At 36.7% G+C, this 14,618-nt stretch overlaps 1 protein-coding gene across 1 annotated transcript; it reads left to right on the forward strand.

Annotated features, from left to right (window-relative positions):
• Positions 1-49: 49 nt before the first annotated feature.
• On the forward strand, positions 50-14,039 carry irf4a (interferon regulatory factor 4a). Its single transcript, XM_067362912.1, has 9 exons — positions 50-644; positions 1,130-1,329; positions 2,292-2,478; positions 3,942-4,033; positions 4,815-4,971; positions 6,384-6,485; positions 6,708-7,103; positions 10,639-10,751; positions 12,565-14,039. The coding sequence occupies exons 2-9, from the start codon at positions 1,132-1,134 to the stop codon at positions 12,703-12,705; spliced, it is 1,386 nt and encodes a 461-aa protein (XP_067219013.1). The 5' UTR covers positions 50-644; positions 1,130-1,131; the 3' UTR covers positions 12,706-14,039.
• The last annotated feature ends 579 nt before the right edge of the window (positions 14,040-14,618 follow it).

Raw genomic sequence — 14,618 nt, forward strand, 5'->3', positions numbered from 1 at the left:
GATGGTAACTCAGCTGTTATATCGCGGGCAGACTGCAGATGGCAGCATATTCAACACTTGGAACACGTTGATCGCAGATTTGAAATGATTTAATATGAAATGCTTGATGAGTTTCATATTTAATATATGATTTCCTTAAATATTTTTGGGGCTTAAACTGACCCCGAACATCGTACGCCTATGTGACATTTCAAAATACTCACAAAAAGACACAATTACTATTGACATAAGCATCTTTTAATGGGACACTCACACACTCTCAGATTAGTCTTGTTCCGTGACTGCGACGGCTGTGAATTTCCTCAAAGCAAACCTACATAAACAAACATCAAACACCAGGATAACTGATGACGAGTGCTGGGAGATTTTCTGGCATATTTTATCGACAGATATTTGTTCCATCGTGTGTGTATGTGTGTCTCAGAGGGATTTCCCGTATGTTGGATGTTTATTCTTGCGGTTCTGTCGTGTTTCTCTGAAGTCTTCGGCTCTTAATGCTGCTGGAGAAAGACTTCCACGTAACGCTCCACCCATCTCTCCACCTAGCGCACTTTACATTATTTAAGAATAGAAACACCTTCCTCTGACATGACTTGAGAAGTATCGGCTTTGTAAGTGAAGTCAAGCTGTCTGCATTCACTAAGGTAAGACTTGAGCCTTGATCCGTGTGACAGTCAGCCTCAAGTAGGCTAACTAATGAGCTGAATGTGACTTGATTTAAAAGAAAATAAACTTTGAGCAAGCTGGGCAACCACATGTAGCCTGTGTATTTATGATGCTTATGCTTCATGCTTTATAGGCTATTCTTTATATATATATATATATATATATATATATATATATATATATATATATATATATATATATAGTTTCTTTGAAAATAATGGGCCAGTGTATTATTAAACTACATTTATGTAACTTAGCCTATTGACTTGCATGTAAACTTTCAACGTTGAAACTTCATTCTTTTAATACTCCTAGCCTACAACATTTTCTGTTGGTTTCACCTGAACGCCTGCAGTAGACGTTATTATTTTGTTTGTTATTAAGGAATATGCATGCATGAACTCATTTGAAACACTCTTCTGCTCACTGCATGTGCACCTGCTCTCGCATGCCTCCCTGACAGACATGAACTTAGATGGGGACTGCAGCATGTCAGTCAGTTGTGGGAATGGCAAACTTAGACAGTGGCTCATCGATCAGATTGACAGCGGGGAGTATCCCGGCTTGGTTTGGGAAAATGACGAGAAAACCATTTTCAGGATTCCTTGGAAACACGCGGGGAAACAGGACTACAACCGCGATGAGGACGCGGCGCTCTTCAAGGTGATTGTTGAGGATGGGGGGTGGACCGTGATGAAATGTCAGAGGATGTGCTTTATTCAGTTTTAGACCTTATTTAAAATTGTACAGTTGTCCCCCAAAATGAGAAAATGTCTAAACGTCGTATTTATCAAACCAAGTGTAATTTAGACACACTTTTCAAGCAAGACATTTGACCGACAGAAGTTGGTTGAGCTGTTAAATGATTCAACAATAGATCAATAGTGTTGAAAATGAAGAGAGAAGTGGTTGCAAAACATTAGATAATGGCCATAGTTCACACCTGTGTGAACATGAGGAGAACTTACTTCATACATCCAACAAAAACACCAAAATACCAGCTGATTCGAAGTCAACAAGCAAACATGATGAAGAAAAGTGCAGTTTGTTCTGAGAAAAACGCATTTGTTTGCAGCCTCGTGGTTTGATATTTTGTTATCTGATGCGATGCATCAATGCACCTCTAAGTGGCTTCAGTGTCCACATACATTTTGGGGCAACTGTATGATGTATAGACATTATTATTATAGTAAATAAATCAAGGCACATATTTGACAGTGTGTGTAATGCATTTTATTTAAGCTGTGAAACACATGGATTATGAGGACTAATTTCCTGTCAGTTAGAGAAGATCTGTGCAATGGAAGTTACACTGAGCTGAAAAAAGACCATTAAATGGCTGGATTGGATTTTTTTTTCTCTTTCAAATTTCCAATTCTGGTGTAGAAACAGAAGTATTGACAGTTCAATCGATCAAATATAACGTATACAGCATTTATTTTATTAATTACATATTGTTATTATATTAATAGGAATCATAATGACTATCCATTCTGACATTCATTGTCACTTATATAAATTATATGTGGGGTTCCTATCTGTGCATAATTGGCCATTTGGCCAATTTCCTTCTGCTTCCCCCTTTTCGTCTAACTGTTCTTCTCATCTCATCTACGTGGTTGTAGGCTTGGGCCCTGTTTAAAGGCAAATACAGGGAAGGCTTGGACAAACCAGACCCTCCAACGTGGAAGACGAGACTCCGCTGTGCCCTGAACAAAAGTAATGACTTTGATGAACTGGTGGAGCGAAGCCAGTTGGACATATCGGATCCTTACAAGGTCTACAGGATAATACCAGAAGGAGCAAAGAGAGGTAATTTCCATATTTGGAGGCTTGTTTTAAGAATAGCAAAGAGTGAAATGTATTTAAAATATATATCATAGCATGCGTCAATTGACCGTCTTTTATTACCATTGTATTGGTTGCCTTCTAAAGCACAAATATATATTTTGGTAATAGGAACTCTCCTTTTTAAAATGTGCAGTTTTTGGTCTAAATTTGATGCATTGGACCTTTCCAGCTCTTGTTGAAAAATAAGCTCACAAAGGAGTTAATTTTGAGCAGAGCTAATTTGCCACACAAAGGTGAATGCATGCTATGCATTCACATTAAATATTGCTACTTGCCCTCAGTATGTGTAGCAGGAAGCTAAGAGGAAGCCACTACATGTGCTAAAATCCCTCAAGCTTTTTATAGAGAGCTTCGGTTACCAAGTGCACAGCACTAAGCAACAAAATCACCCCTTGCATAATACGAGCTTGTGCTTTTGAGATGTTGGGTCAAGATCATGAAGACTTCTGGTATAGGACCCTAAATTATCCAAGTATTTTGTGCAAGAACTAGAATTTCATAAAAGGTGACATAAAAATAGATTCACACCTTAATGTAGTTGCTATTCGTAAAGCTTGTGAACTACCTGTGAAGTAGAAGCAAGATTTGAACTGTAAGTGAACATGCATCATTGAGTATGTGTTTTAGCAGATATACACATTCAAAAAAATGTACAGATCTTCTCTTCCAGTGAAACAGAACAAAAATATTGATTGCTTATCTTGGACTGATTTTTGACCAATCAAAGGAATGAAAATGTCCACCTGCCCCTGACTAGCAAGTAGCAGATCATGACTGTGGTGTAAATTAAAGGCTGTTGACTATTTTTATTTTTTTTTCTAGCTTCTGTTTTAAAGAGAAATACATCAACACAGGAAGGAACGTTGCACTTGTGATAACTATTTGCATCTTGGCAAATTGGTGGTGAATTCAAATGAATTGTACATTCGTATGTTTTCGTACAATTGTCTGTCTAAAAACCACAAAAATAAATTGTTCGAATTCATACAAAATCGCTGACTTTCTCATAAGATCGGGTTGGCTGTTTAATAGCTTCCCCGAAATCTATGCTTGCTTTCTACAAGCAACCAAAATAAAAGTCAAATTTAAAGTCGAAGTGTTTTCTTCCCTATTGTGACGTATATCCCAGTGAAATGGTTTCTGGAACGAGAACAAATGTAGGGTGGGGCTTGGTTTTGTCCATGGGGAATTGATTGGATGGTTATGGTTTGTTATTGGTTGATCTCTTGTTGCCCCTCCCTCACACCATTAAACACATCATCAGAGAAATGATGTCACTGCAAGAGGGAGGGAAAGTTATTTTGATTCAAGATAATGATGAGAAATGAATAAAAACAATAATGATGTGCAGCTAAAGATCTATAAGCATTGGTGTGCAGTTATACTCTGCGAAGGGTATGAAGAGCTGTTATTTTGCATTTTAGGCTCTAAGGCCAGTAGTATGGAGGACAACACGACGCACGTAACTCCTATTAGTTATCCCATGCATTCTCCTTATCCACCTCTACAGCCTCAGGTAAGATGCGATGATGTCACACTTTTCACAAAATATTAATATCCATGGGAGACATCTCATGTCCTGTTAGCATTGCATCTACTACATTTACATTTACTGCTTTTTAGCACATGCTTTTTAAGTGAAACTGTTTTTCTGTTTTAGTTAAAATTGTAGTAATTTTTTGTTATTTTTTTATAATTTATTTTTTATAATTTTTTAGTTTAATTTATTATTATTATTATGTTTTTGTCTATAGGCCTATAGTTTTTGTTTTTATTTAAGTAGTTTTAGTTAAATTAGTATAAAACAAAAACAAAAATGTTTTTTTTTCTTTTTTTTTTTTTATATTTCAAGCAGTGAAAGTATTTATGGTTTTAGTTTTAGTTCTAGTTTTGGTTAACTATAATAACCCTGAAGTGAAAGTACGTAATCAACACTGCTGAAAAAAACAGCTGGTCCAGGGCTGCGTTTTTCAAAAGCATTGTGAGCTAAGTTGATCGTAGAGACCATTGGTGGCAATAGTTATGATCTACTTAGGCTTTCAATGCTTTTAGGAAACGCAGCCCTTGACCAGCGTACCCATATGAAGCATGACTGGTGAAGCTGGTCATCCAAGTCAATCTCATTTGGTTAAGCTAGTTATGAACTCTAATAGCCATTCCTGCATACTGGCATCCCATGCTTTGTATCAGTAACCAAAACAAAACCTACACTGGTGACCAGCAACCCTGTTGTTTTTCTCAGGGAAGTCAAGTGATAGTGATAAGGCCTCAAAAACCTTCCCATTGTCTCCTTGCAGATGCCGGGATATATGCACCCCCAGGAGAGACGTGATTGGAGAGAATATAGTGCAGACCAGCCTCATGCCCAAACGCCTCATGCAGAGTTACCATACGGCCAGTGTCCGTACCCACCAACGCGCTCTTTACCCTGGCATGCATCGCCCTGTGACAATGGTACCGGCTTCCAGCTTCTTGAATAGTACAAAATGAGTTGACAGCTTTAATGGCATTTACTCACTGGCAAACAACTGTCTTAAGTAACTGAAAGTAATTGTAGGCCATATTTAAAGGTTCTGTACCATATTAAGGTTTTTTTTTTTTTCATAGAAGCTAGATGCTATTCTTGGAGCTACATGCTCTCATTTGTTCGCTTGTTCCTGTAACAATTGAGAAGAGCGTTTATCAAAAGCGAGCAACATTAGTCGACTTTAAAAAAGAAAGAGGAAATCCATATATATGATACACTCTGTATTAAAGGTTGTTTATTAATGTCTCTTCTCACTCTGTAAAATGGTTAACTCAACTCAACTCATACTTTGTGCTTAGCTGACATTTTGCTAAAGCCTCTTTATTAACTGTAGCTAGAAATAAGTAAATAATAAACATTAAATATATATAGACTTTTGACTGTCGGCAACTAATTTTTTATCAGAGTCTTGGTCTTGTGGCCTCTCAAGATGACACAAGCAGTGCCTTGGTCAAACCTCAAAATGTAGAGTTGAGTCTTTGTCCAGATCTGGGTTTTATTATTGTTTATTTCAGGGATACATTTTTACTAAAGTTGATAATTACCTCATGGTATTTTCACCATTAGAGAATTTGCAAGAACTGCATGGTCCCGAAAGTCTACGTAACCACTATCTGATTTTAAAATGAAGGTAGCAGAAATAAGTTTGTTAAAAAGGAAAGCATGGTTCTTGGATTGACAAGTCTTGATCTGGGTTTCTGGTTTAGGCCTTGGTCTAGTCCTTATCTGGATCTAAGCATGTCCTGTCATGGTCTGGGTCTGGTCTCCATTCCGACTTTGATTGTTGAAGAATTGCAATGAGAGAGCCAAACAATCCCGCTAACAGGGAACATTCTTAGAACTTTAGCTAATGTTTTTGCAAGGATCTTTTAAAGTTATGAACAAATGAAAAGTTCTTCCAGTAATGTTAATAGAACGCCCGTTAAGAGTTATCTGGTCTTTAATAATGTTCTCAAAATGTAAGCACAAAAATGTTATTTATACATTGTCCATGGTATTTTTTTTTCTTCCCTTAAACGTTTAATTCTACCATTTTTAAAAAAAATGTTTCAGAATGTTTAGAGAACATTCAAGTGTAACTTTTTTATGTTTGCAGAATGATGAAATAGAAGTTTGCATGAAAGTTTTGAATGTTCAGAGAACTTTCAGAAATAACGTTGTCATAACTTAAACGGACAAATGTTAACATATATTTGTTAGCTGGGATATTATTTTATATAGTTAACTTCTTAGGCACCTTTGTCATCACATTGCATAATTATTTTTGATGGCGCTTTGAAAATATTAGTGTCAGCTGTGGTAAAAAAATCAGCTATTTTAATGCTCGTACACTTTCCAGGATACCAGATATCTGGCTCCTTCTACACCTACTCTCCTACAGAAACCCATCCAGTGGCAATGGACCCCAATATGAGATCCGCTGAAGCCATGGCCATTTCAGGTAAATGAACACAACTCACACACAGAGCATTATATGACATTATTATATGATCAAAAGACTTTTGGGGTTTTCAAAGGTCTTTGTTGGGTGGACTCTTTGGTATTGGGCCAATAAGCAACCACCTAGAAACCACCTAAATTGTGGCAGTGAGTTTTGCTTAAAAATGTGAAAAACAGTCACCATGTCTGAACCCTAAAGCGTTTTATGTTCTGTCTTCTGTAGACTGTCGTCTGCACGTCTCCCTGTACTACCGTGAGTCACTTGTTAAGGAAGTCACCACTAACAGCCCTGAAGGCTGTCGAATCTCCTCCTCTTCGTCCCCGGGATCCCCTTCATCTCCTTCTTCTCCTTGCCCAGAGGAAAGGCTCTATGGTGGGGCAGAGCCCGTGCTCTTTCCCTTCCCATACCCCCAGTCCCAGCGGCGTGGGGCCGAGAAGCTGCCCAACATCTTGGAGCGTGGCGTTCTGCTGTGGTTGGCACCGGACGGGCTATACGCCAAGCGGCTGTGCCAAGGCAGAGTGTATTGGGAAGGTCCGCTGGCACCGTATGCAGACAAGCCAAACAAGCTGGAGAAAGAGCAGACCTGCAAGCTGATGGATACACAGCAGTTCCTCTCAGGTTAGGGGAGATTTCAGTCTTCACTGCAACATTACTAGAGAAGTGCTTGGTTTAGATGTTACAGACCTGCCTCTGACTTGGGTTCATGGTATGTTTTAAAGATCTCAGGCCAGTGGTGTGTTTTCTGTAGACTGAAGTCCAGTTTGACTAAAGCCCCTTTAATTAAGATGCAGCTTGATTAGACCTTTTGAACACAATTATGGGCTGTTAGATAAACATAGTGTGATTATTTGGGTTGGCGATGTGGCACACATGCTTCCACACATATCATATATATATATATGATTTATGAAACACGTGCAGGCGTGCAATTCATTCGTGAAACCACTCTTACATAAGCTATCACATTCAGTTTAATGCAACCATTTAAGGAAGAAGTACCATATGAATGATTCGCAATGTAAAAATGAAGTCTTTTTGAAGAGTCCATGCTCTTCTTACAGTCTTAAAAATAAAGGTTCCAAAAGAGGGTTTTCATACACCCTTATGGCATTTTTCCACTGCATGGTACAGTTCAGTACAACTCACTTTTTTGGCGCTTTTCCACTGCATGGGACAGCTCGGTATGGCATGGTACGGCTCACGTAAATAGTATAACCTCCAATCGAGCCGTACCGATACTAAATGTGATGTGTAAACACTACAGATCACTGAATGGTCACTACCAGCATCATTGGATTTGAAACACGAGACACCAAAACCGCTACACAGCAAAATCCCCAGAGTTAAATCAACTCTGCTCAGAGAACATATGGTCGCTCTCTACATAATGTTAAAATAACACTGAAGCAGAGTTAATGAGAGAATTAAGCAACTAATTAAATAATGATTGAAAATTGATGATGAACACCTGCTATTAACAAGCAGAATCACTGAAGAAAAGAGAAACACAAGAACTATTTTAAGAATTATTTTAAAGGCATACAAGGGTCAAGATCCCAACTAAAACAAACCCTGACCACCATGATGGTGACATAATTTTTGACCAATACAACACCAACATCTAAACCTCTGTTGATTCTCAATAAGAACTTCTTTAGATGTGTGACAGAAATAAAGTCAATCTGATTAGTAATAAGTGAATCAGATCTTTTAATCAATAAGATGAGTTGATTTAACTCTGGGGATTTTACTGTGTAGATTTAGTCAGTAACAGCCAGCACAATATAATTTGTCCAAGCGAGTTTTTTTAAACGACTTGCTTTAAACGACCTTCGCATGCAACTTGACAAAAAAAGAAATGGCTGTATCCTGGTCAGTAGATGAGGTGCAGACTTGTTGGTAGCTGAGGAGCAGATCCACGGCAGTAGAAGTGGCGCAACTATACGATCAGTCTAATCCCACCACTTTGAAGCGGTACTAAACTGCAGTGGAAATGCAAATTGAAAGTAAGGTTCTATATAGAAACTTAAACAGTTCTTTCAGGTGCTTCATATATAGAACCTTTTAGGGGTTCCCATCATGGGATCATTTTGTGGAATTAGTTTTAATTAATTAATTTTGTTTTAAGTAATTTATAATTGTAATTCAATTTTATGAATTAAATAGCTTGCAAACATACTTGATCACTAGAAATAATACTGAAACAACTTAACAATAACCATTAAATATGTAAGTATTATGCAATCATTGAAGCCATTTCTCCTCTTTATTGGCATTTATGGTTCCATGAAGAACTTTTAACATCCACAGAACCTTTCCATTCCACAAGTTCCCAATTTTACAAGTTCCAAAAGTTTCTCTATGGTGAAAAAGATTCCTCAGATTATTAAAATGTTGACACATTATTTTAAGAACGGTTCACTGAAAGGTTCTTTGGGGAATCCAAGATGGTTCTTCTATGGTATCACTGCAACAAAAAAAGAAAGCTCTTTTAGAACCTTTATAGTGTTGTATATACCCTTTTTGGCATAAAGAATTCTTTAAAATTGAGTCAATATCCCTAGGGTTCTATAAAGAACTATTTGAGCCTTTTTTTTCTAAGAGTGTAGCAATGCAATAGATCAAGGATGTCCAATCCAATGCTGTCCTGCAGAGAATCCACTGTCCTGCAGACTTCAGTTCCAACCCTAACTAAACATACAAATGAATCAGCTAGTTAAGATCTTATTAAGCATACTAGAAACTTTCTAGCAGGTAAGTTGAGGCAAGTTGGAGCTAAACTCTGCAGTACATCCTTGCAATAGACAAACCATTTTGGGTTCCTCAAAGAGCCTTTTCATAGTATGGAGAAAATTCTAATAATATGAAGTAACTTTTTCCACTATAAAAAAATCTTTTTTTCAGTGGAAAGCTTCTGTGGATTTTAAAGGTTCTTCATGTAACCACCAATGCCAGTAAATAACCTTTATTTTTAAGAGTGTAGAGACTTTAGGACGATGGGAAACAGTGTTACATAAATAATCTTAATCGAATGGCACCCCCCTTTTAAAGCTGTTTGCTTATCTTTTGATATACTGAAGAAGTGTTTTGATGTGTTTTTAACTTCAACTGAGCATCTTTTCTAGCCCATATTCAGATCTTTTGTCAAATCAGGGGAAAGGCCTGTCATTTAACTTGTGTCAGAGAGCGGTGTGTACGTGAAACCATGTTCATTAACCTATGTGTGGTTTGCCACATGTCATGATTAGGTCTGTCTCTAATGTCACATGTTTCACTTGATGTTTGACACTGTGGGATTTTCCAGCGTGTCCATCACACACATGTATACAGACTCCATTTGCACCTGCTAAAGTTAATTTGCATTTCAGCTTTCTACTAGTCATCAGTTTATGTGAACACGCTTAGAGGGGGTCTTGTGTTCACATTATTGCTCATCAGGAGTTTTTTTAATCTTTGATGGGAAGAGTAATGACTGTAATGAATGTCTATTGACATTAAAACCCATCAGCAATTTTAAACATTTTTGTACCACTTCATATTTTGTAAGGCATAATTAATGGTTTCTTAAATTAAATTTGAATCATTACAATTTTTATTTATACTGAATTAAATGCAAAAATGTATGCTGAAAAAAATAATTGATGTAGAAAAAAACTCTCTTAATTTCACAATTAATTACAACAAAACACATTGATTCAGTTCTTAAATCTGAAATAGTATTTTCTTGTGTAACATACTCCAATAATTTTTGTTTTATTTACAAACTTCTAAAAAATTGTTTTACAGTGTTTTTATTGTAAAAAAAATATTAATAATAATATATATATATATATATATATATATATATATATATATATATATATATATATATATATATATATATATATATATAAATTAACTACCATTGATAAATGATTACAAAGGTAAAACATGCATTTGGTAATGAGAATTTAGTGGGGAAATGTGCTTAATTGTAAAGAAAAAAATTGCCTAATGCAAAATGAGAAAAAAATCTCAATTATCCAAAATGGGTTCATTTTTTTTTTCTTTTAATAGTAGCGTGAACTTTTTTTGTGTGAGATTCACCCTTTAATAAAATTTGACTTTATTATCTGTTTAATGATGATGTGATCTGTTGTTCTTCTCAATGCAGAATTGCAGGGTTTCATTCACCATGGCCGCCCCATGCCACGTTCTCAGGTGGTGCTGTGCTTTGGAGACGAGTTCCCGGACCCTCAGCGGCAGAGCAAAATGATCACAGCTCAGGTAAAACCAGCCACCTTCATACTAATCATAGCCTGTCTGCAGCTTGATGTACCATGATTTAATTTAGATGTATTAGTCTGAACTCAGTAGATGCATATTTCTACAAACACTGTATTTAGATACGTATCACTATGTTCAGTGCAATAAATATCTAGTTCAGTCATGAAACTCTACAGGGCGTAGGCTGATAGGTCCTTTACATGAAATCTGCAAGCAATCACATCATTACTGCATGGCACAAGCTGATTGGCCCATGCTGATCCTGCAGCCAATGAGGTTGCTTGCTCAACATTTAAATAGTCTGGTTCATTGTTTGCTGTAAGCCAATCCTGCAGCGCACTATTAGAGTTCCTCTGAAACCCTCCACTTCCCACAGCTCCACCTGCCAAGATCTGTTACGGGATTTATGCATGTCTATTCATGCTGCAGCAGCATATCTTACATGCTCATATGCTCGTTTTTGGTCATACAGATAAGAGTAAGACATCATGCGAAACTAAAATGTCTACTTTTATTCATGCTCTGTGTATTGCTATTGGTGCTATTGGCAGTAGCAGGTCCATACTTGCTCTGCAGCAGCAGCAGTACTCAACAGCAGCAAAAGCGTAGCAAATCTAGTATGCCAAGACTAAATGCATTAACACTGCCATATTAAATAACACGCTAAAACTATTTAGAGATTTCATGATTGAAATAATCAGGGTGCGATTTGCGGGGGTGATGTGGGGATTTCCTCCTGCTTCCGCTGAATTATTTTTATCCCCGGTGGGGATAAAATGTACCCCCCCTCAGCAGTAATCATTGCTACTTCACCAATAGACCATATAAAATATATAAAGTCAATATATACATTATCTTATCTAAGATATGCACATTTAGAAACAATAACAACTGTTAGCGCTTCTGCTCCTGTGATGAGAGATTACACATGCAGCGCATTTAAGTTACGATACTGGTTCCAGTGGCCGTAATGCATGCATGGCTTTTCAAAATGTCACAAAGCATTTTGTGATTGTTTTGTATGAAATATTGAAGTTTATAAATAAATGTTTTGAAAACTGAATCTCTATAGGTTACTTGCCTCAGTCACGATAACAAATAAAAACTAAATTTCAAAAACATCCCACAAATTTTTCACAAATCGCATCCTGGAATTAATCATAATTCGCCAACAGTGCTTTGAAATTTCAGAGGAACATATGTGATGTTTAGAATGAAATGTCAGCCTCATCTTGGTAACTACAGAACAAAATTACTTCACGATGCATAAAATGCACAGGATGTCTCAATTTGAACCCAGAAGAGTAGCAAGATCTGCAATAGAGTGCAACTTTAGAGTGCAAGTCATCAACTGTTTTTAACAGCAGAATTTGTGGTGAAAAACTACATGACCCATGATGCTTGTCAGAAAATTCCATCAATCAGTCATGCCAAGCAAACTGCACCAAAAGAGCTCTCATGCTGTTTGCAGTGCTTCATGGGATTGTAATGCTTTCCCTCACTAAAGACCCATTCATTCCAAGTGCAATAACTATAAAGATAACCATAAAGATAACTATATTCCCACACAAGCAGACGATAACGCTTTGTATATTCTAAGCGAGCATTGCAGTTTTGTCATCTGCTCAAGCTCTTTAAAGCAGAATGGATTCTGATTGGCTGTCAGTGTTTTTATCATTCATCAGCTGGAAAAAAAAAATGTGATTCCAACTATATAGTTTCTCAATGCCATTGTAGTGTGAAGTCTGCTATTCTTTTAGTCTGGTGTAGTCACAGTGTTAGTCCAGTCTGATGAACATGTCTTGTTTCACAGGTGGAGCCCATGTTTGCCAGACAGCTCCTGTATTTTGCAGGCCAGACCAATGGTCACTACTTGCGCGGGTATGAGCTTCAGAGTCAAGGTGCTTTACCCGTAGAAGAGTATCAGAGAAGCATCCAACACTTGCAAGAGTAACCATCACATAAATCAGCTCATGTCTCCAGAGCCAGCAAAGAAACCAAATGGAGGATTATTAACATGGTAATGAAGACTTGAAATCATATTGCGTTTGCCTAACCAAGTACCCGCTTTCACATCCCAAAAGCTACAATGCGCATCTAAACATGTTTTGAAAGAAAATCCAGCTCTTCGGACACAATGATCATACAGTAATTTTCTATGAAACTGTTCTTGATGATCAAAGTTTCTGGTGAATTATGTCTCAATATACTGTGAGGTTGAGAAGTCTGAGAACACATGGAATATCTGAGATTCTTTTCTCAGCTTTAGGATTTTGAAAAGTGTAAAACAAAGTCAGGTTATGACATCATATATGGTAGATAATAGTACATATATGTCATGGATCATGTGATTCTTTATACAGACGGTCAGATTTTATGTTCATAAGACGATCATCAGGTTTTGTTCATGTCAGCTGTCATGAAAGCAAACAAACAGGCAAGTTAAGACAAGACAAGTTCAACTTTTCACTCAAATCGTCATGCTGATAATATCATTTGTAATGAAATGTTGTATTAAATTAGAAAAAAATGCAAAGATGAAGCTTGTTTTGAGTGGACTTTTGGACCCCGCTGGACTTCTAAATATTGCATATGGACATTTCTGACTGAAGCTAACAACTAAAATTAAAAGTAACAACTACAAATGTAACTATTTTCTCACAAAATATAATAATAATTGTTTGTTAGTGGGCCAAATATTTTTTGATAAATTGCTGTATATTTGCATAGATTTTCTTTTTACAGTCTGTATTCCTCTGCCTTTCTAACACAATTCTTTATTTTTCTCATTGTTTTTAACTCGGCGACATGTGAGTATTTATATTGCATGCATGTAGGTGTCTATATGCAAAGCCGAATGTACTGTATAGGTGTATAGATATCTTGAATGTAATCAAAGTAATTATTTCTCTGAATGGCATCTGACAAGAAGTTATATAATGCAAAATACTAAGAAACAGTTTGTGGCTGTGTGTGTGCGTTTGTGTGTGTGTGTGTGTGTGTGTGTGTGTGTGCACGTGTGTGTGTATGATTGTTATCTGCCTATGACTAAAGATCTAAGTTGCAAATGTTATCATAAAATCTGCATCTCCCCAGTGTGTGTGTTTGTGTGTGTGTGTGTGTGTGTCGCACGAGATCAGGTAACTGCCCACAAAACTGTGATGATGTCAGATGTGTGAATGAAAGTGGCATGAAGAGAAAGAACTTTTAAATTTTCTTGTTTCCAGCTGTTTTCATTGTCTCTTTGTTGTTTTGTCTATTTTTTTTATTTTATTTTATTTTTTCAAATCTGGATGTTTTTTTTTTAAGTCAAATAAAAATATTTTCCTATTATCCTAGTTTTGTCCTGTACATTGTTTGCTTCCTCTTGGTTTAAATTTTGCTGATTTTTTTACATACAACTAACATAATTGAGTGCAACAGAGCAGCATTAAGAATATCAGATAGATTGAAGTGAATCTCTTATTTGTGTCTACAGTATATTGGCTATGATTACAGGATTGCAAAAGTGTAGAACTCAGTGAGTTTGTGCAAAACATCTTCAGAGCAGCAACTCATTTAAACTCCTCTGATTGGCCATTGCGTTCAACAGACATGTCTGTGATTGGCTACATTGCTCAACACTGCAAAGGCATAGTGTAAGTACCTTTGATACAAAGGGAGAAAATATTAATATAATGCTTTAATATGCACTTTTCACAATTAGTTAATCACGGCAGCTGTAATCGTATTCACAATTATTTTTCTGATTAATTGTTAAGCTCTATGAGAAAGACAAGGTTTACATGAGTAACAAAACATTTAGGGCTTAGGGCCCTTAGCCCACACCTAGCACCACCCCTGGGTTAAAATCATTTTTAAAGTTCA

The sequence above is a fragment of the Chanodichthys erythropterus genome, chromosome 16, assembly GCF_024489055.1.
Source record: "Chanodichthys erythropterus isolate Z2021 chromosome 16, ASM2448905v1, whole genome shotgun sequence".
Taxonomy (NCBI): Eukaryota; Metazoa; Chordata; class Actinopteri; order Cypriniformes; family Xenocyprididae; genus Chanodichthys; species Chanodichthys erythropterus.

What these genes read in the sequence shown, in the direction of transcription:
- irf4a (XM_067362912.1), top strand. Translation starts at nt 1,132, where the DNA reads ATGAACTTAGATGGGGACTGCAGCATGTCAGTCAGTTGTGGGAATGGC. An exon ending in TGCATCGCCCTGTGACAATG is followed by an intron (nt 4,972 to 6,383) that starts GTACCGGCTTCC and finishes TACACTTTCCAG; the next exon opens with GATACCAGATATCTGGCTCC. An exon ending in TGAAGCCATGGCCATTTCAG is followed by an intron (nt 6,486 to 6,707) that starts GTAAATGAACAC and finishes TGTCTTCTGTAG; the next exon opens with ACTGTCGTCTGCACGTCTCC.